Below are 22,377 nucleotides of genomic sequence, written 5' to 3'. Positions count from 1 at the left end.
ACAGTTGTCCACAGAGAAGTGTTTTGCAAGTTGCAGCTTGTTCAGTGTATGGTACTCCCCAAGTTACAAGCTCCCAACACGTACTCCGCTTGTATATGCAAACAGGCATTTGGGAGATTGGCGGGATGGATTTACTGGGTGCTACAGGGCTACAGCTATCTTTTACTGCGTGGGGATGTGTCAATGTTGCACACCACCTTATCCTCGCTCAGAACCATAACCAAACGAAGCAGAACTGCGATTTCTGAGCAGGCTCACTCACCAAGTCAGTTTGTTTTTATTTTTGAGTTAATGAATGAAACCCATTATGTTGGGAAGAACCTGTGCAGAACATGGATGGAACAGTAACTGTGTGGTACCTTTGGGCTTGGCATACGTTGATTGCATGGAGATTAAATTGGTTTTGCATTACTTTAATCCATGTTACTTTCAAAATAAATATAGATAGGTGAGGCAATAAGTGAACTGATCTGATTCCTCTGCATTTGAATTTTCTGCTGATGCTGGCTTGGTATTCAAACTGTTAGTATCTTAAGGGGAGCTCAGGTTGCCTTTATTAAAATGTCAGCAGTGAGGAGCTTTTGTATTTGTTGAATAGGATGGAAAACAACATGCTTTCAGTCCAGCTTGAGTAGCAATTGCTGTGCAGTAACAAACAAACTGGGGATCAGTTGCTGTCATAGTGATCCCACTGCAGCTGCTTTCCCTGGTGCTTCAGATTTGTCACAAATGACAGATCTTTTTTTTATGGTAGGCTGTCTAGTCATGGTAGAAGTATTCATGAGATGTGATCTGTATCTGTCTGGAATTCTGCAGCAGCAGGGGTAGAGGCAGAGGAGCACAGTTAGTATAGTGTTAGTGCTTTTCTGGTCAGCATTTTTCATGTATTGCTGTCGTTGGAGGCTGGCATTATTAAATCAAAAAACAGGGACTTGCTGCCTGAACATTGTTTAAATAGTGCTATAATCTCCTATAAATATATTACAGAAAAATAAATCACATCCTACATATGATTGACTTCCCCCTTTTAAAATTCGTCATTCTGTGGTTGCGATTGGGAGTATCTTTAACATAGACTATATGGTCTCATCTTGTCCATTCAGATGTAGAATAATTTTCTATTTTCAGTGGTCAGAGTTTTGTTGCAGATTATACATCTGGCTGCTTTTGTTGAGCCAAGGCATCTAAAGCAAAGAGCCATTGCAATAATTTGAAAAGTAGCATGGTGGTATGCAAATTATGTTGGGTGGTATGAAATACCAGCTGTAGAGCCCATATATTGAATTTAAGCCAGTGGAAAAACTAAAACTGCCTACTAAAGCTAACCTTTTACCAAGGAATTGTTTAACAAATTGGGTAATAACATTACACCAGTTTAAAGATGTGGTTGGCTCCTAGTGAGATTTTATTAGATCTTACTGGATCAGTAGGAACAACAAAATGGGGTTTTAGATCTACTGAAGAATAAATTGGTGTGATTAGTTTGATATTTATTTAATTCCAGAATCTGATGGTTGTCTGTCTGTCCTCTTGCGCGTGGGCTGGCTGGCTGGCTTTAATTGCCCTTAAAAATAGCCAACGAGCCACTACAGTTCTTACGATGAAGTTACTTCCATAGTGCCAGTAGGTAAGCAGTCCCAGGATTCAGACCAAACTGTTGAAAGGCTAGCATTGTATTCCTAAGTCAGAGTTATGTGACTAGAAACGTGCAGTTTGTGGCGTTCCCATTTGCCAACTGTCTGCCTCTTCCTAGGTGGTAGAGTTTGGAAGTTGCTGTTGGAGTAGGTTAGGTGGGTAACTGCAATATGCTTTGTACATGATACGCAATACAATTACTGTGCCCAGTCATGACATGAATGTTTATTTTGGTTAATATATGGAGTATTCTGTATGATAAGCTTTTTGAGAGATATTAAAACTACTCGGCAAGTAGAAAGTATTCCCTCATACTGCTGATATACTTTGTAGATGGCAGAAAGCATTTGGATGCCAGCAGGTTAGTCACTTACTGTGAGGAAGTCAGCCATGTTATGCTCTTGTAGCTACAGTATGTATGTGGAGGTCATTTGAGTTTCTGGTGTTTGGTGATGTGCTGTTCGGCACTTCTGTGGTAGCTTGTGTTTCAATCATTTATTTATCACGCACACCAAAATGTATAGTGAAATGTGCCATTCATGCTAACACAACACAAGCTAATGTTACTTGTTCATGTCCAGATGTGGTCTAGTTTAGTCTTGCTGCATGCAGGCATGAACTTTGTCATTTGCTAAGGAGTTGGAATGTAATTCAACATTGTGCAATTTTCAGCAAATATTCCTCTCTCATAATGGAAGGAAGATTGGTCATAGCAATTGAAGATGGCTAGGCTTAGGACACTTCTATGAGAATCTCAAGCATTGATATCCTGGAGTTGAGATGAATGACTTTAACAACTATAGCCATTTTCTTTGTGAGGAAGGACTTCAGCCATAGAAATATTTTTCCATTGATACCATTATCTTCAGTTTTACTGGGGTCCATGATGATCCAACAAGCTGAATAGCATAGCATTGATAGAGAGCATTGTCAAAGATAAATTCCATCATTTGGATCATTCAGAGTAGACTGGGTGCGAATCAGCTAGAGCCACCTCTTGTGAACTTGACAGACCTAGCAAACTTCCACGTTGTTGTAACTCTAGTAATTGGAGAGTCAGATAATTTTGAAACACAAATATAACAGCTGGGATCTTGTTTGCCCCCCATAGCCTTTGCTGTGCCACTACTTTCTGATTTTTTGATATTACAGTGGATTTTATTGGCTGGAATGTATCTGTCATGGTTATGATCTCAGGACAAAGCAGACCTGCATTCTGCTCAGCACTTCTTGGTAAGTGGTTGTCTCTTGCTGGTCCTGGTGTATGCCTTGCGTTGAGCTGCTTGGTGTGTTCTTGAGAGTCACAATAGAGGATGTCCTCTGTGTGAAGTGAGAATTTCACATCAAAGTCACTCCCTACAAGACTGCAGTCATGCTGACTTCTAGGAGGCCATGGTAGTGTAGCAGTTAGTGTGATGTGATTACAGCTCGGGACATGGGTGTTTTATTCAGACGCTTGCCTATAAGGAGATTGTTCGTCTTTCCTGTGAGTATGTGGGTTTCCTCTGGGTGCTCCAGTGTCCTTCCACATTCCAAAGATGTACTGGGTAGTAGGTTAATTGGTGATTGTAAACTGTCCTGTGATTAGGCTAGGGTTAAGTAGTTGGGTCGTTGGGCACTGTAGCTCGTAGGGCCAGAAGGACTTGTTCCATACTGTATCTCTAAAACAAAATAAATAAATGACTGCTGTCATGGATGGAAGCAACAGGTATTTTAGCAAGGGCAAAATCAAGTTTATCTTGTATGCTTTGTTCATTGATTGCTGCAGATCCAGTTTGATAACTATATTCCATGGTTAGCTTAGTGTAGTGCTCCCTTGTCGGACATTGATATCCCACATCCTTGCTGCTTCTGGCACATCATTGCAGGCATAAGATCAGCCTTCTGGGGAGTACATCCGTGGAAAATGTGTGGCCTAGCTGGTGTCCCTGGCTGTGTCTTTAGCTCCTATGCTGATCTCCCTGATTCAATCTGTGGTTCCCACCTGCTTTAAGAGGACCACTATCATTCCTGTACCTAAGAAAAGACAAGTTAACATGGCTTAATGACTAATGCCCAGTGGCTCTGATATCTACTGTCATGAAGGTTGGTCATGGGCATGCGTTAACTTCAGCCTCCCAGGCAACTTTGACCCATTGCAATTTACCTACTCCTGAAACAGATCTATGGTGGACTCCATCTCCCTGGCCCTATACTTATCTCTGGAGCATCAGGACAGTAAAGCCAACTATGTTAGACTTTTTAAAAAATTAACTACAGCTCTACTTCCAGTACTATAATTTCAAGCAAACGTATCACCAGACTCCAGACACAGGGAGTCAACATTCCTCCAACTGGATCCTCAGATTCCTGACCTACAAACTGCAATCAGTAAGAAATCAATTATTCTAAATGATTATTGTATTTAATATTTCAGTAATCTTGTGTATATATTTTGATCAAGCATTCTTGTTCAGATAATTCATAATGGGTTATATATAAAAATAAGTGAATTGCATATGTCATCACCCTACCATGTGATACGTGCTGCCTTGCTTAAAGTGACTAAAGGCTGATTTATACTTGTGCGTCAACTTGATGCCGTAACCTACGCAAGTGGCCTACGCGTGTTGTGAGCATTTATACTTGTGTGTTGGTGTGTCTGCGTTGCTCTGCAATTCGCGCTTGTTGCGCATGCGCACACACTTGCCCACGCAAGGCTTCTTGGTCATGGTAGTCTTTCTCGGGGTAAACAAGATTAAAGCGAGCGTCTTTTTTCGTAAAAGCAAAATGTGTCCTCCATAATTTCAGAGATATGGAAAGCATTGCAGTCAGAGTTCCTTCCCTGCCCTTCAGTTGGCCAATGGGGAGCTATTGTAGCGTAGGAGGAAATACGATGCTCCCAGGCAGACCAATCATAGTTGTTGCGTTCTGCGTTGCTGCGACGCGTAGTTACATTTTGGGAGAGGTGCGCATCAGGCTACAGCGTAGGGATCCTCGTAGGGTTCATGGCGATGCTGTACCTATGGTGTTGAGTTGACGCAGAAGTATAAATCAGCCTTAAGACTTTCATCTCTTGGCTCTCTTGTTTTCCTTTGAATTAGTTTAAAGTTTTGGAGTTACAAAACAACAGTAACGATGAGGTATTTTTAAAATGAACCCTCAGCAGCTACCGACCTGATGAAGTGCAGTGAGATGACTAGAAGCAAGCAGTATGGCTTACACCAGAAATGAATGGCAAATTAATTGAAATTGGACACTGACTTGGCTCTTTCAGTCAAAGATACTGAACTGAAGTTGCAGATATCCAACTAAAATTTGTACTGGAGAAAAGATAAGTCCTGTGAGAATAACATTTGTAACAGTGAAATACAACAAGCCACATTGGGTTTGTATGTGGTAGAAACGAGGGTCAGTAATGTGGGCACATGATTGGCTGAGGCAACTGTAACTTGATTGGAGATCCATCAATCATTTGCATGCCACATCCTCAGTAATAGTGAACTGAAAGCGAATTAGGAGAAGTACTGATGATGCCACTGCAGTGTTCAAAGATGGTATTGGGAAACTCAAACACATCAAGGGTGAAATAGTGTTAAATAACACTGTTAATGCCACACCCAAGTTTTGCAAAGCCTCTCTAATTTTATGTACCATCCTGTCTGGTTTTAAAGTAGCCAGTGAGGTGGATCACATGGAGGCTGAAGGAATTCTTTCCAAGGTTGAGTGGAGCCCATGGGTAATGCCACTGGTTTTAGTTACCAAGAAGAGTGGGTCTGTCGGGATCAGTGGAAATTTTAAGGTCACATCAACCTGGTACTGAAAGTAGATCAATACCCTCTGCCGAGGATAGAGAAAATCTTTGCAAACCTCTCTGGAGGGAAACACTTAAAACAATGTGAACTTAGCCTACCTACAGATGGAGATGGAAGAAGAATCCAAATTGTTTCTCACTGTAAACACTCACAAAGGACTTTATCGCTACAATAGGCTTATTTTTGAAGTAGTATCTGCACCTGGCAGAAGGCTTATAGACCAGATGCTGCAAGGCAATCCAAGCACTCAGTGTTACCTGGATGACATCATTTTTACAGGTAAAGATGACAAGGAACATTTCGAAAATCTCAGGACCATGTTAAGAAATTAGAAGATTATGGACTTGTTGCATGACACAACAAGTGTGAGTTCTATAAAACAAGCATCACTTGCTGCAGTCACGTTCCTTTACTGCTGCAGAGAAAGATTGCATGCGGATTGTCAGAGGCCTTGAGTCTGGTTTGGGGTTAAAAATGTTTCAACTAGTACTTATCCTTATTACTGGCCACTAGGAGCTATTTCCAACCATAGAAGGGTGTTCCACTAATGACTGGTGTACAATGACACCCAGGTCTCATTACACCTCCCCTTTTCCTAATTGGCCACCATTCAGATAATAATCTGTTTTCCTGTTCTTGCCACCAAAGTGGATAACCTCACATTTATCCACATTAAATTGCATCTGCCATGAATTTGCCCACTCACCTAACCTATCCAAGTCACCCTGCATCCTCTTAGCATCCTCCTCACAGCTAACACTGCTGCCCAGCTTCGTGTCATCCGCAAACTTGGTGATGCTGCATTTAATTCCCTCGTCTAAGTCATTAATATATATTGTAAACAACTGGGGAAGAACGACTGTAGAGATGGGCTCTGTTTCTTAGTGGATGTAATTACAAAGGGACAACTATACATGGATTTGCTGATGGATTGTTCTGTTTGCCCTTGGAAAAGAAAATAAAGAAAAAGTTTACAAAATAGGTCACTTCCCTTGACATATTCTCCTGGCACATCTGAATTACAGTAGAGAGATGATCCAAAAGGAAACAAGAAAAGATTGCATATTGTCTCAGTCTGCATAGCTACCAAAAATGGCTGGAATGTGCAGCAGAAACTCCAGCTTCCCCATTTTTAATCAGTGCCGAGATGAACTTGCCCTTGATGGAGTTTGCCTTGTATGGCGATTGAGAGTTATTATACCATCCAAGCTGAGACCTAAGGTACTGGGGTTACATGCTGGTCAGCTAGGAGTGGTTAAGATGAAAGCATTGGTTTGAAACTTTGCTTGGTGGCCCAGAGTGGATCAACAGATCGAGCAGTTCACCGTGCACTGTTCAAGATACCACCACATCCAGAAGTTGCCAAGAGCAGTGCCTCTCTACCCCTGGGAATGGCCTGCATCGCCTTGGCAGAGGGTTTGTGTGGATTTTGCTGGACCATTCATGGGCACAAATTTCTTAGTAGTGGATGCAGCTGCAAAGTGTCCAGAAGTGTTCACATAGTCTCTACTACAACCTTGCACACTTTTTATTTATCTAGTTTATTTGCACTGTTTCTGTTTACCTAGTGAGTTCCCATTCATGATCCTGACCACAGTTTACATACCACCAGCAGCTAACTATGATCAAGTGCTCACTTGATGTCATCTCCAAACAAGAAGTAACCCATCTCGATGCATTTCAAATTATAGTTGGAGACTTCAACCAAGCTTGTTTGAAGAAAATCCTGCCCAATTACCATGGGCATGTAACCCTGTAGCACCAGAGGTCCCAACATACCAGCGTGCTAAAGAAGCCTACTGTTCCATGACCAGGCCACATTCCAGTAAATTGGATCGCTTGGCTGTCTTTCTCTGACTTGCATACAGGCAGAGGCTAAAGAACAAATTTCTAGCGATTAGGACAACAAAGAGGTGATCGCGGGGGACAGAGAAGCAGCTACAGGATTGCTTTGGTGGTCTGGATAGTGTTCAAGACTCATCTAGAGTTCTGAATAAGTATGTTATCGTTGTAACAGACTTTAGTGAAACAGCTGTAGACAAGTGTGTGCCCACAAAATCATTCAGAGACTTTACTAATCAGAAGCCCTGGACGAACCATCAGATCCAAAATCTGCTGAGAGGCAGACAACAGGCATTCAAGTCTAGTGACCAAGAAAATTACAAAAGGTCCAGTTACAATCTCTGGAAAGCCATCTCTGGGGCGAAGTGGCAATTCTCCCGGAATCTGAATCAGCAAAGGATGTTTGGTAGTTAAGACAGGGCTTGAATACTATCTCCTCTTATAAAGTTAAATCAAGTGACCTAGGAGACAGTGGGGCTTTGCTTCCAGATGACCTCAATGCCTCCTATATTTGCTTTGACTGTCAAAATATGGAGTAACTATCATGAACTCTCACACCCCCGATGATCCCATGGTTTTAGTCTCTGAAGCTGATATGCAAATGGCCTTTAGGAGGGTGAACTTTTGGCCAAATACTAAAGACCTGTGCTGATCAACTAGCTGGTGTCTTCACTGTGATCTTTAAAGAGAAATGAAATGTCTGAGAAGATGGAGGACACATTGTGCTGCATACTTAGGACAACAGAATTTGCTCTGCAGTTGGATAAGTCGACTCTTCCAGGTATAGAATCTTTGCTTCTTGGTTATGTTTGGTTCTTAAAAGATGAAAGCATGATTTAAGAGTTGTTATTTGCAAGGGGACTAGAAACAGAAATGAAGTGGAAGTCAATATTTTGGGTTTTTCAGCAATTTTTGGAAGAAGGACATTTTGCTTACCAACATTCTTGCTTGTGCATAGATGGGGCACCATCAATGACAGAATACTACCGTGGGGTTATTACTACCTTGAAAAATGCTTTACCGAACATATTTACCATTCACTGTGTAATTCACAGACCATGTCTTGTCACAAAAAACCTAAGTGATTGGTTGCACAAATCATTGCTGTTATCACAATAGTAAATCAGTCTGTCCACATTTCTGTCCAGGTTAACCCTACTAAAATCCAATATCGACTGTTGCAACCTTTTCCAATTTCCAAGTCTTTCTGAGTTGGAAGAGAAGGAAAGAATACCAGATTATCTTCAAGTATACTGTGCCCAACTGGGTGAGCTGCATAAGGACCTGTCGAGGTTGGGTAACAAGTCCATTCCTGTGCACTTGTAATGATGAATTAACAGGAAGGATGGAGGAAGAACTGATCTCACTAAAAATGATTTTGAGCTGAAGCTGAAGTTCAAAAAAAATCATATCAAGGCATTTTGGTTGCAGAAAAAATCTCTAAATACTGTCTTGCATTGTAGAAGAAGGTCAAGCTGTTCTTTTTCAAGCCTTTCCAAAATCATATTCAGTGGAGCATGATTTCAATGCAGTCACCCAACTTCTTTCAAAGTAGATAACAAATTACTCAATGTGGGGATCTAAGACTACTGAGTGACATTCAGACTGATGTTGAGAAACTGATATCACTGCAACAAGCCCATCGATCTTGTTGAAAGATGAAAAACCAATGAAGTAGTGAATCGTTGGACTACTAATGTACACTGTAATTAAATAAAGACTTTTTATTTGTAGCTTTAGATTGATTTGATAATTGTTTTTGCAATTATTTGTCACTGCTCTGAATTGACAATTCTTTCTTTCTTTTATTGTGCATCGTAAACCGAAGTTCTTTATAGTCTTTATGTAATGGTTGGAAAGGGAGATGAGTGCTGGGGATATGGTCTGGGAGCCAAGGGGCAGTAATCCAAAAAAAGTTTGGGAACATTGCTCTAAATAAGGGGTTCCTAACTTTTTTATGGCATGGATCCCTACCATTAACGCAGCGATCTGTGACCCCAGGTTGGGGACCCCTGCTCTAAATGCTTGTTGGTGGTAGGTCAATTAAATTCAGAGGTGAGTAAAGTTAGCGAAATGTAATCATGCATTGTGTTTCCAAATTTATCCTGAGGCTTTGAAATCGTGAATGTGCAATTTTTATCCTGTGCATGAGGCTGAACTGTCAATAGTGCAGACAGAGAGATGTATTATGTAGGATATTGCTGGCTGATTAAATCATTGTCTCAAATGCAAGGTGTTAGTCTAAATAGTTGTGATTGTTTATGCCAATGTTGTATCCATTCTGAAAAGTAAGCATCTTGAATTTTCATAGATCACATCTGGATTGATGGTGAAAGGCCCAAAGTAAATGTGTATTGTATAGGTCTTTAGTTTTGGTTTTGTAAATAAATGCCCTGTTGAAATTGGTTAACAATGGCAAGGAACTTGCATAGTGATCTTCTTACCACCTTTTCTATTTATCCTTCAGGTAAAGGCACTCAAAGAGAAAATTGAAGCAGAGAAGGGAAGTGATGCTTTCCCAGCTGCTGGGCAAAAGCTAATATATGCAGGTAAGATGCATTTTCTCTAGTTCAAAATGTCGAGTGTATATAGACAAATACAGTTCAGAATATATTTGGCTGATGTACAAAATGCAAGGATCTTGTGAATGATTAAACATTGTGATGTGTTTGTTTTGACATGAGAGAATTTTGTGCTGTAAATAGCCAAAGCATTGTTTTCTTTTAAAACAAATAATGCCCTATCCTTTTCCTGTGTTAGGTTTCCCTATTGGGACCAATTGAGATTGGAGGTTAATTATTAATGGGTAAGATTCATATGAAGGATAATTCAATAAGAATCAAAATTAGCACATTGCAATCATATTAATGTATTAATTAAAAAAATTCTGTACTCCTATGGAGTGCCTACTTGGATTCAGTAAGTGGGCGTGCTGGAAGTTCTGAGCTCAGGACACTGTTCAGTCCACCAATTAATGTGTCTTAGTCGCTGTGAAATACTCCTTTCACAAGGGCTTCCATCTGGTTCAAAGTAAACCACCTTGAAAATCTAATTTCTTAAATCTACTTGAATGAAAATGCATCTCAGATTTTGCTGTTTTGTAAAAGGTTAGCGCTATCAGTTAATTGCTATTAAAGTATGATTAATATATTTACATTAATTGCATAGTTAATATTTTAGAAGTAAATGTCTTCCTGTTGCCAATTTGTGCTGGGCATGCCAGAAAGCAATAGTATGGGGTGACTTCTAGATGAAGTGTAACTTCTTTCAGCCTTCTGGAATGAGAGGTCTTTCAGTTTTGGCTGAATGATTTTGATCTCCTTGAGGTTGTGCCTCAACAACCTGTTCCCAGACAAGGAAATCTTATTCTTTTTATTCCCGTCACTAACTTTGGATCAGTCATCAACACAGAGCCAGTGGTGGGAAGATGGTGGTTTGCTGCTCTGCCCTAACTTTTTTCTCTTTTTGCGCTCCTTGCTATGTTTTTCTGACAGTATTTCATGCAAAGATAACCATATGTACAAACTTGATAAGTGTTTAAAAACAAACTTTACGCAAGCTGAGCAATTGGTATGGACTGAAAGGATATTGGAGGCATGCAAGAGGCTAGAACTTGGAACATTTCAGAGGACTGGAAGATGTTTTAAATATAGGAAAGTATAAGCCCTGGAGAAATTCAAGCAAAATGGGTTTAACTTGAATATATGGTTTTTAAATATCCCTTTACGTTTGAGAATTCATAAATAACGGATCCTATTTAACTATGATTTTGATTTAATCACTTGACAAAGAAAACAAAATAATGTTGGTTTAAAGTTGATGACCTTTCATTATAGGTACACTTTGACTTAATAACAAGTATTTCCACATTCCCAGTTAGCTTTAAACTTGCAGCACTTTTAATGCATTTTTATTTAAATCTTGCACATTAGATCTTGCAGTATCTGTCTGCATGTGGTGTGAAATGCATGTAACATTATAAGACATTGTCAATGAAGTTAAATAAGCCTGTATTGCAATAGCATGTCCACTTTTGAAAGCATGCAAAATGTGAAATGTATTGTGTCTATGACTGAGGCTGTTGATTGTTACAGTATGTGCCACTTAACTGATTCAGTTAGTTGGTTCCCACATTCACCAGCAAGGCCATTTGGTGTAAATGTTAGTAAAATAACCAAAGTGAACTTAGAATGTATTATTTTTCCACAGTGAATTTTTCTAACACAAATACAAAATAGGGCAAATGCCGGGAATTTAAATTTAAAAAGCAAAATGGTGAAAGTGTTCAGGTCAGGCAACATCGCAGAGTGAAACAGATGACAATTGTCCCAAAAAAATCAACCAAAAACATTGTCTTCAAGTAATGAAATATTTTAGGAACCTTAACCATAGATTTCTCTTTGCGATGTATCTTGATCAAGTTTTACCTGGAGATGCTGGTGCATACAGATGTGATTTATTTTTTGGAAATACGCTTGTAAAGTTTCGTTCCTTCTGCCTACTAGAATGAAAAGACAGTTTTTTTTTGTTCTCTGTTTGGTGGAATTCTTTCATTGTGGAAAAGCCTTTGAACCTTTCCCTACCTTTTGATAGTAAAACAAATACTAGGATCTGAGCTATAAAGTGATAGTTATCACAATCTAATATTCCATCACTCCAGTTATAAAAAGAATATAATGACTCAGCTGCATGTAAATGCTTTTTGTATATTTGAATATGGTTCATGTCCCATGGTAGTGTGGAAGGTTCTGAATGCTTTGGAAAAGTTCCACATTTGGCTCTGGAAAATTACAAATGTCACTCCTCTTTAAGGGAGGGAGACAAATGACAGGAAGCTATAGGCCCATTAGCTGACTTGACTGGTTGGTAATTGAATTATTAAGGATGAGGTTTCAGGTACTTGGAGGCACATGATGAAATAGGTTAAAGTCAGCATGTTTTTCTCAAGGGGAAATCTGTGGGAATTCTTTGAAGAAATAACAGACATTATGGAGGAGAGTCACTGGATATTGTTTAAGCAACACACATCAAAGTTGCTGGTGAACGCAGCAGGCCAGGCAGCATCTCTAGGAAGAGGTGCAGTCGACGTTTCAGGCCGAGACCCTTCGTCAGGACTAACTGAAGGAAGAGTGAGTAAGGGATTTGAAAGTTGGAGGGGGAGATCCAAAATGATAGGAGAAGACAGGAGGGGGAGGGATGGAGCCAAGAGCTGGACAGGTGATTGGCAAAAGGGGATACGAGAGGATCATGGGACAGGAGGTCCGGGAAGAAAGACAAGGGGGGGGTCCCAGAGGATGGGCAAGAGGTATATTCAGAGGGACAGAGGGAGAAAAAGGAGAGTGAGAGAAAGAATGTGTGCATAAAAATAAGTAACAGATGGGGTACGAGGGGGAGGTGGGGCCTAGCGGAAGTTAGAGAAGTCGATGTTCATGCCATCAGGTTGGAGGCTACCCAGACGGAATATAAGGTGTTGTTCCTCCAACCTGAGTGTGGCTTCATCTTTACAGTAGAGGAGGCCGTGGATAGACATGTCAGAATGGGAATGGAATGTGGAATTAAAATGTGTGGCCACTGGGAGATCCTGCTTTCTCTGGCGGACAGAGTGTAGATGTTCAGCAAAGCAGTCTCCCCGTCTGCGTCGGGTCTCGCCAATATATAAAAGGCCACATCGGGAGCACCGGACGCAGTATATCACCCCAGTCGACTCACAGGCGAAGTGTTGCCTCACCTGGAAGGACTGTTTGGGGCCCTGAATGGTGGTAAGGGAGGAAGTGTAAGGGCATGTGTAGCACTTGTTCCGCTTACACGGATAAGTGCCAGGAGGGAGATCAGTGGGGAGGGATGGGGGGGATGAATGGACAAGGGAGTTGCGTAGGGAGCGATCCCTGCGGAATGCAGAGAGAGGGGGGGAGGGAAGATGTGCTTACTGGTGGGATCCCGTTGGAGGTGGCGGAAGTTATGGAGAATAATATGTTGGACCCGGAGGCTGGTGGGGTGGTAGGTGAGGACCAGGGGAACCCTTTTCCTAGTGGGGTGGCGGGAGGATGGAATGAGAGCAGATGTACGTGAAATGGGGGAGATGCGTTTAAGAGCAGAGTTGATAGTGGAGGAAGGGAAGCCCCTTTCTTTAAAAGATGAAGGCATCTCCCTCGTCCTAGAATGAAAAGCCTCAACCTGAGAGCAGATGCGGCGGAGACGGAGGAATTGCGAGAAGGGGATGGCGTTTTTGCAAGAGACGATGAGAAGAGGAATAGTCCAGATAGCTGTGAGAGTCAGTAGGCTTATAGTAGACATCAGTGGATAAGCTGTCTCCAGAGACAGAGACAGAAAGATCTAGAAAGGGGAGGGAGGTGTCGGAAATGGACCAGGTAAACTTGAGGGCAGGGCGAAAGTTGGAGGCAAAGTTAATAAAGTCAGTGAGTTCTGCATGCATGCAGGAAGCAGCGCCAATGCAGTCGTCGATGTAGCGAAGGAAAAGTGGGGGACAGATACCAGAATAGGCACGGAACATAGATTGTTCCACAAACCCAACAAAAAGGCAGGCATAGCTAGGACCCATATGGGTGTCCATAGCTACACCTTTAGTTTGGAGGAAGTGGGAGGAGCCAAAGGAGAAATTATTAAGAGTAAGGACTAATTCCGCTAGGCGGAGCAGAGTGATGGTAGGGGGGAACTGATTAGGTCTGGAATCCAAAAAGAAGCGTAGAGCTTTGAGACCTTCCTGATGGGGGATGGAAGTATATAGGGACTGGATATCCATGGTGAAAATAAAGCGGTGAGGGCCAGGGAACTTAAAATCATCGAAAAGTTTAAGAGCGTGAGAAGTGTCACGAACATAGGTCAGAAGGGATTGAACAAGGGGTGATAAAACAGTGTCGAGGTATGCAGAAATGAGTTCGGTGGGGCAGGAGCAAGCTGAGACAGTAGGTCGGCCAGGACAGGCAGGTTTGTGGATCTTGGGTAGGAGGTAGAAACGGGAAGTGCGGGGTGTGGGAACAGTGGATGGGAGATCCCCTGAGCGGATAAGGTCGGTGATGGTGTGGGAGACAATGGCCTGGTGCTCCTTAGTGGGGTCACGATCGAGGAGTAAATAAGAGGAGGTATCCGTGAGTTGTCACTGTGCCTCGGCAAGGTAGAGGTCAGTACGCCAGACTACAGCAGCACCCCCCCCCCCCCCTTATCGGCGGGTTTAATAATAAGGTTAGGATTAGTGAGGAGGGAGTGGAGAGCAGAGCGTTCGGAAGGAGTGAGGTTGGAATGGGGACAAGGTGCAGTGAAGTCGAGACGGTTGATGTCCTGTCGGCAATTAGCAATAAAGAGATCCAGAGCAGGCAGAAGACCAGAGCGGGGTGTCCATGAAGAAGAGGAGGGTTGAAGACGGGAGAAGGGGTCATCGGTGGGGGTGGAAGAGTCCTTGCCGAAGAAGTAGGCTTGGAGACGGAGACGGCGGAAGAAAAGTTCTACATCGTGGCGCACACAGAACTTGTTTACTTTGATATTGTTTACTTTGGTTTTCAGAAGGCCTTTGACAAGGTGCTGCACATATAGCTGCAATACAAAATGAGAGCCCATGGTATTGTAGTAGAGGCTGTCTAACAGTAGGCAAAGAGTGGGAATAAAAGTGGCCTTTTTTGGCTTGCTGCCAATGACTAGTGCTGTTCACAGTTGTCGGGTGTTGGAACTACTATTTTTCACGGTATGTCAATGATCTGGATGGCTTTGTGGGCAGGTTGTGGATTATACAAAGGTAAGTGGAGGGATAGGTAGTTTTGAGGAAGCAGGGGGTCTGCAGAAGGACTTGGACAGATTAGGAGAATGGGTAAAAAACTGGCAGATAGAATATATTATTCTCAGACCCTGTGTAACTCTACCCTGCATAGTGCTGATTCATTGCAATGCAGTTATTCAAGTCTTTATTGGAATTTTTAAAAAATGACAAAAATTCATTCTTAACAACACTTAAAACTTCTCAAGAGTGGCTGCCATTCTTGTAAACATTCAATCAGTCAATGAGAGTGCCTTACATACGCTGTGAGCCACTCACATATTAGCTCTGCCTTCTCTCCATATGTAAACGTTCTTGCTCCCTCACCAATTTATTACATTTTTTTTCAACCGTAATATCTGGAAAACAGCCTGCAACTTCCAGTGAGGGTAGTACATCGAAGATATCTAGGAAGAGCATTTGCATGGATGTGAAGCTCCAAGTGATTTGGCTTGAGGATGTTAATGATAGCAATGTTGAAGATTTGCTGCATTCTCATGATGAGAGCCTTAATAATGAAGAGCTTCGAGAATTGACAGAGCAAAGCGTTCTGGGTGAATCTGAGGACGTGGATGGAGAAAAGGAAACAACAGCAAAAAAACCTCAGCACTAGCATCACCACAATCAGACACATCATGGACCAGTTCATCAATAACGACCCTGACTGGGAGTGAAGCAATAAGGCAAAGAGGTGTTATCCACATGATTTCCTCCTACCAAGAACTGCTTCGTGAGAGGAAACTTAAGAAAGGGCAATCAAATCTTGACACCTACTTGAAGAGGAAGCCAAAGTTAGAGGAGGACCCATAGCCTGGTCGCTCCCCTAAGATGTAACCACCACCCGATGTACAGGTTGGGTTTATTTGTTTGTTAGTTCATGAATTACTGTGTATACATAAAATATCGTATTTCGGGCCTGATTTTACATCCATTTACATAATGTTACAATGACCCCATAAAGAGCTGATTTTCATCAGCAAGGAATGCACTGTCAGCGTTAAGCAGGGTCTGAGTGTAATTTAATTAAAAAACCTTAATCGCTGCTTGCCATCCCTTAAGATGATCCAGATACTAGCTCAACCCAGAATCCGAATTAGAATGTGTATGAAGGAGAGAATTTAGGGAGTTAGAAAGCTGAAAAACAGAACCTTAAAAGGGTCTTGTATAACTGCCTGTGACACGTGGCAGTGAGGGTGAAAAGGGTAATGCTTCAATAGTCACTGGGGATTTTAATGTTCAAGTGTATTGAGAAAATCAGGTTGATGCTGAATCCCAAGAGAACAAATTTGTAGAATGCCTGGTGGTATTTTAGAGCAGCTTGAGGTTGAGCCCACTCTGGAACAGGTAGTTCTGGATTGAGTGTTGCACATTGAGCCACATTTGATTAGGGCACTTAAGGTAAGGGAACCCTGAGGAGGCAGTGATCATAATATTATAGAATTCATCCTGCAGGTTGAGAGGGAGAAGCTAAGATCAGATGTATCAGTATTATAGTGGAGTAAAGGGAATTACAAAGGCACGAGTGAGGAGCTAGCCAAAGTTGATTGGAAGGGGCCACTAGCAAGTATGTTGGCAGAACAGCAATGGCTTGAACTTCAGGGAGCAATTCGGAAGGTGCATGATTCTTCCCAAAGAAGTAGTATCCTAAAGAGAGGGTGCATCAACTAGGTGACAAAGACAGCATAAAAGCAAAAGAGAGAATACAATATAGTATGAATTTGTGGGCAGCTAGATGATTGGGAAACTTAAAAACAAACAAGGAAATTTTTTATAAAAATTGGGGGAGAAAATATGAATTCCACGGGAGATTCTGTGGAAGTGAGTGGGCCACCTGATGGTTGCCTCCTAAGTGCCAGTGTCAGGGATGTCTCAGATTATGTCCACAGCATTTTGAAGAGGGAGAGAGAGCAGCCAGATATCTTGGTACATATTGGTACCAATAACATAGGAAGGAAAAGCAATGAGGTCCTGAAGAGAGCATTTAGAGAGCTAGGCAGAAATTTGAGAAGCAGGACCTCCAGAACAGTAATTTTTGGATTGTTACCTGTGCCACGCACCAATGAGGGTAGAAACAAGATGATCTGACAGGTTAATGTGTGGCTGAGAAGCTGGTGCAGGAGGCAGGGCTTATGGTTATTGGTTCATGGGGATCTCTTCTGGGGGAGGTGTGACCTGTACAAAAGGGACTGGTTGCACCTGAACCCAAGGAGGACCAGTATTCTTGTGGGCAGGTTTGTTAATTATTGAGGAGGGTTTAAATTAATTCGGCAGTGGGGTGGCAACTGGAATAAGGGAGAAGGTTTTTTTAAAAAAAAAGCAAAGATGGTGTGCGGGCAGGCGGACAATAGGACAAAATTGCAGCCAGCATGGTGGATATCAGTGCGTCAGGGAGGCCGAATCAAAAAGGGTAGCAAATACAGTACTCATTGTTATATCTCAATATAGGAGATAATTAAAAAAAGGTGGATGATCTTGTTGCACCTTTACAGATTGTCGGGTATGATGTTGTGGCCATCACTGAATTGTGGCTGAAAGGTGGTTGTAGTTGGGAGCTGAATGTTCAAGGTTACATATTGGAAGGATAGGAAGGTAGGCGGAAGGGATAGCGTGGCTCTGCTGGTAAAGCAGGCATCAGATCATTAGAAATATGTGACATGGCCTCGGAAAATGCTGAATCCTAAGTGTTGAGTTGAGAAATGGTAAGGGTAAAAGGACTCTGGCAGTTATGTACAGACCTCCAAATAGAGGCTGGGATGTGGACCACAGATTACGACGGGAAATGGAAAAGGCATGTCAAGAGGGCAATGTTATGATAAGCATGGGAGATTTTAACATGCAGGTCAATTGGGAAAATTTGGTTGGTAATGGATCCCAAAAGAGTGAATTTGTTGAATGCCTAGGACATGGCTTTTTTAGAGCATTTTGTTGTTGAACCTACTATGGGATTGGCTGTACTGGATGGGGTGCTATGGAGGGAGCTTAAGGTAAAAGAACCCTTAGGAGGCAGAGATCACAATATGATTGAGTTCAACTTGAAACTTGATAGGGAGAAAGTAAAGCCTGACGTAGCAGTATTTCAGTGGAGTAAAGGAAATTACAGTGGTATGAGAGAGGAGTTACCCGAAATAAATTGGAAGGAGATGCCGGCAGGGATGACAGCAGAGCAAAAATGGTGCGAGTTTCTGGGAAAAATGAGGAAGGTACAGGATAGATGTATTCCAAAAACAAATACTCAAATGGCAAAATAGTATAACTGTGGCTGACAAGGAAAGTCAAAGCTTATGTAAGAGCAAAAGAGGGGGCATACAAGCAAAAATTAGTGGGAAGATAGAGGATTTGGGAGCTTTTAAAAACTTACAGAAAGCAACTAAAAGAATCATAAGGAGGGAAAAAATGAAAGCAAGCTAGCAAACTATCAATATAGATAGAAAAGGCTTTTTCAAGTATATAAGAAATAAGAGAATGAGAGTGGATATAGGAATGCTAGAAAATGAGGACAAAGAAATAATAACGTGGGACAAGGAGATGGCAGATGATCTAAAAGAGTATTTTGCATCAATCTTCACTGGAAGACACCAGCAGTGTGCCAGATGTTGTAGTGTGTGAAGGAAGAGAAGTGGGTGCAGTTACTATTACAAGGGAGAAGATGCTCAAAAAGCTGAAAGTTCTGAAAGTACGTAAGTCACCAGGACTAGATGAACCGCATCCTAGGGTTCTGCAAGAGGCAGCGATTGAGATTATGGAGGCAAGAAGCATTTGACTGTAACATGGTTCTGCAGGACTGGAAAATTGCAAATACCACTCCACCCTTTAACAAAGAAGAAAGACAGCAGAAAAGAAATTATGGACCAGTCAACTTGACCTCAGTGGTTGGGAAGATGTTGGAGTCAATTGGTAAGGATGAGCTTGTGGAGTACTTCGTGACACAGGACAAGATAGTTAGCATGGTTTCCTTAAGGAAAAATTTTGCCTGATGAATCTGTCGGAATTCTTTGAGGAGATTCAAATAGGATAGTTAAAGGGAATGCCGTGGACGTTGTATATTTGGACTTTCAGAAGGCCTTTGACAAGGTGCCACACATGAGGCTACTTACCAAGTTAAGAGCCTATCGTATTACAGGAAAGTTACTGGCATGGTTAGAACATTGGTTGATTGGTAGGAGGCAGCGAATGGGAATAAAAGGATCCTTGTTGGCTGCTAGTGACTAGAGGTGTTCCGCAGGGGTCAGTGTTAGGACTGCTTTTTATATTGTATGTTAGTGATTTAGATGATGGAATAGATAGCTTTGTTGCCAAGTTTGCAGATGATACGAAGTTTGGTGGAAGTGCAGGTAGTGTTGGAAACAGGCTGCAAAAGGACTCAGACAGATTAGGAGAATGGACAAGAAAGTGGCAAATAAAATACAATGTTGGAAAATGCATGGTCATGCACTGTTAAAAGAAATAAAGGTGCAGACCATTTTTTAAACTGGGTGAGGGGGGGGGGAATCCAAATATCTGAGATGTAAGGAGACTTGGGAGGCCTTGTGCAGAGCTCCCTAAAGGTTATCTTGCAGGTTGAGGTGGTGAGGAAGGTAAATGCAAAGTTAGCATTTATTTCAAAAGGTCTAGAATACAAGAGCAGAGGTCTGATAATGAGGCTTAAAAGGCCCTGGTGAGGCCTCACCTTGAGTACTATGAACAGTTTTGGGCTCCTTATCTAAGAGAAGATGTGCTGTCATTGGAGAGGATTCAGAGAAGGCTCACAAGAATAATTCTGTGAATGAAAGGGTTATCATTCAAGGAACGTTTGATGGCTCTGGGTCTGTACTCACTGGAATTTAGAAGGATGCGGGAGGATCTCATTGAAAACTTTGAAATGTTGAAAGGCCTAGACAGAGTAGATGTGGAAAGGATATTTTGCATGGTGGAGGAAGTCTAGGACAAGAGGGCACAGCCTCTGGATAGAGGGGCATCCATTTAAAACAGATGTGAAGAAATTTCTCTAGCTAGAGAGTAGTGAGCTTGTGGAATTTGTTACCCCAGGCAGCTGTGGTTGTCAGGTTGTTGGGTGTATTTAGGCAGAGCTTGATAGGTTCTTGACTGGCTACGACACAAAGGTTACGGGAAGAAGGCTAGGGAGTGGGGCTGGGGAGGGGAAAATAACATCAGCCATGATTGAATGGTGGAGCAGATTCGATGGGCCAAATGGCCCAATTCTGCTCCCATGTCTTATGGTCTTATGAAATAGAAAGGGCCCTTCCACCCCTTCAAACTGCACCACCCAAGAACTCTGATTAATCATAGAACAATTTACAATGACCAATCAGATGTATAAAGAGTTTTCTCAAGTCCCTTTAAATCTCTGCATTTTGAAATCTCTCCCCATCTAAATAATAGTCTCCCCATTTATTTCTTCCACCAAAGTGCATGACCATACACTTTCCAACATTGTATTTCATTTGCCACTTTGCCAATTCCCCTAAACTATCTTAAGTCTCTCTACAAGCTCTCTGTTTCCGCAACACTACCCGCTCCTCTACCTAACTTCATATCGTCGGCATATTTAGCCACAAATCCATTAATCCCGTAGTCCAAATCATTGATATACATCATAAAAAGCAGTGGTCCCAACACCGACCCCTGTGGAACTCCACTGGTAACTGGCAGCCAGCCAGAATAGGATCCCTTTATTCCCACACTCTGTTTTCTGCTGATCAGCCAATGCTCCACCCATGCTAGTAACTTCCCTGTAATTCCATGGGTTCTTATTTTGCTAAGCAGCCTCATGTGCGGCACCTTGTCAAAGGTCTGAAAATCCAAGTACACCACATCTACTGCATTTCTTCAAAAGAATTGCAGAAGTTAGTCAGGCAGGATTTTCCTTTCAAGAAATCATGCTGGCTTTGTCCCATCTTGTCATGTGCCTCCAGGTACTCTGTAATCTCATCCCTAACAATTGATTCCAACAGCTTCCCAACCATTGCTGTCAGGCTAACATGTCTATAGTTTTCTTCCTACTGCCTCCCACCCTTCTTAAATAGTGGAGTAACATTTGCAATTTTCCAGTCATCCGGTACAATGCCAGAATCTATCGATTCTTGAAAGATCATTGTTAGTGTCTCCGCAATCTCTCCAGCTACTTCCTTCAGAACCTGAGGGTGCATTCCATCAGGTCCACGAGATTTATCCACCCTCAGACCATTAAGCTTCCTGAACCCCTTCTCAATCATAATTTTCACTGCACATACTTCACTTTCCTGACACTCTTGAATGTCTGGTATACTACAGATGTCTTCCTCTGTGAAAACTGATGCAAAATATGAGTGCAGTTCCTTTGCCATCTCTGCATCTCTCATTACAGTATCTCCAGAGTCATTTTCTATTGGTCCTATATCAACCCTCAACTCTTTTGCTCTTTATATACTTAAAAAGGCTTTTAGTATCTTATATTAGTCACCAGCTTCCTTTCATAATTCATCTTTTCATTGCTAAAGACCTTCTTAGTTTCCTTCAAGTTTTTTAAAGCTTCCCTATCCTCTATCTTCCCACTAGCTTTGGCTTCCTTGTATGCCCTCTCTTGCTTTTACTTTGACTCTGACTTCACTTGTCAGCCATGGTAGTGTCCTTCTTGCATTTGGAAAATTTCTTCTTATTTGGAATATATCTGTCTTGCACTTCCCTCATTTTTTGCAGAAATTCCAGCCATTGCTGCTCTGCTGTCCTTCCTGCTAGTGTCCCTTTCCAGGCAGCTTTGGCCAGTTCCCCTCTCATGCTGTTGTATTTTTCTTTATACCATTGAAATACTGACACACTGGAATTTAGTTTCTCTCTCTCAAGTTTCAAAGTGAATTTGATCATATTGTGATCACTGTTCCCTAAGGGTTCCTTAACCTTAAGCTCTTTCATTACCTCTGGATCATTGCACAGCCAATCCTCTAGTGGGCTTAACAACAAGCTGTTCTAAAAAGCCATCCCTTAGACATTCTACAATTTCTCTCCTGAGGTCCAGTACTGACCTGGTTTTCCCAATCCACTTTCATGTTAAAATCCCCAATGATTATCATGACATTGCCCCTCTGACATGCTTTTTCTATCTCCTGCTATAATTTGTAATCGACATCCTGGCTGCTGTTTGGAGGCCTGTATAAATCTGCCATTAGGGTCCTTTTACCCTTGCCGTGTCTTAACTCAACCCATAGAGACTCTACACCTTCCAATTCTATCTGTAGCTGAATTTGAAGATCGTCCATTTTATTTCTTACGCTGCGTGCATTCAAATATAACACTTTCAGTCCAGTATTTGTTGCTTTCTGTTTTAACTGCACCATGCCTCTATTGCCTTGTAACTCATCACACTGG

General features: G+C 41.9%; 1 protein-coding gene across 1 annotated transcript in view; it reads left to right on the top strand.

The window, feature by feature from the left end:
* The window catches only part of LOC140188268 (uncharacterized), a 150,279-nt gene that overhangs the window by 69,751 nt on the left and 58,151 nt on the right, over positions 1 to 22,377 (top strand). The window contains 1 exon segment of the mRNA XM_072244360.1: positions 9,739 to 9,820. Within this exon segment, the coding sequence (XP_072100461.1) occupies positions 9,739 to 9,820 (82 nt within the window).

This window comes from Mobula birostris, chromosome 26, assembly GCF_030028105.1.
Source record: "Mobula birostris isolate sMobBir1 chromosome 26, sMobBir1.hap1, whole genome shotgun sequence".
Classification (NCBI taxonomy): domain Eukaryota; kingdom Metazoa; phylum Chordata; class Chondrichthyes; order Myliobatiformes; family Myliobatidae; genus Mobula; species Mobula birostris.
Note: the sequence above shows the minus strand (reverse complement) of the source record. Positions and strands in the feature narration are given on the sequence as shown.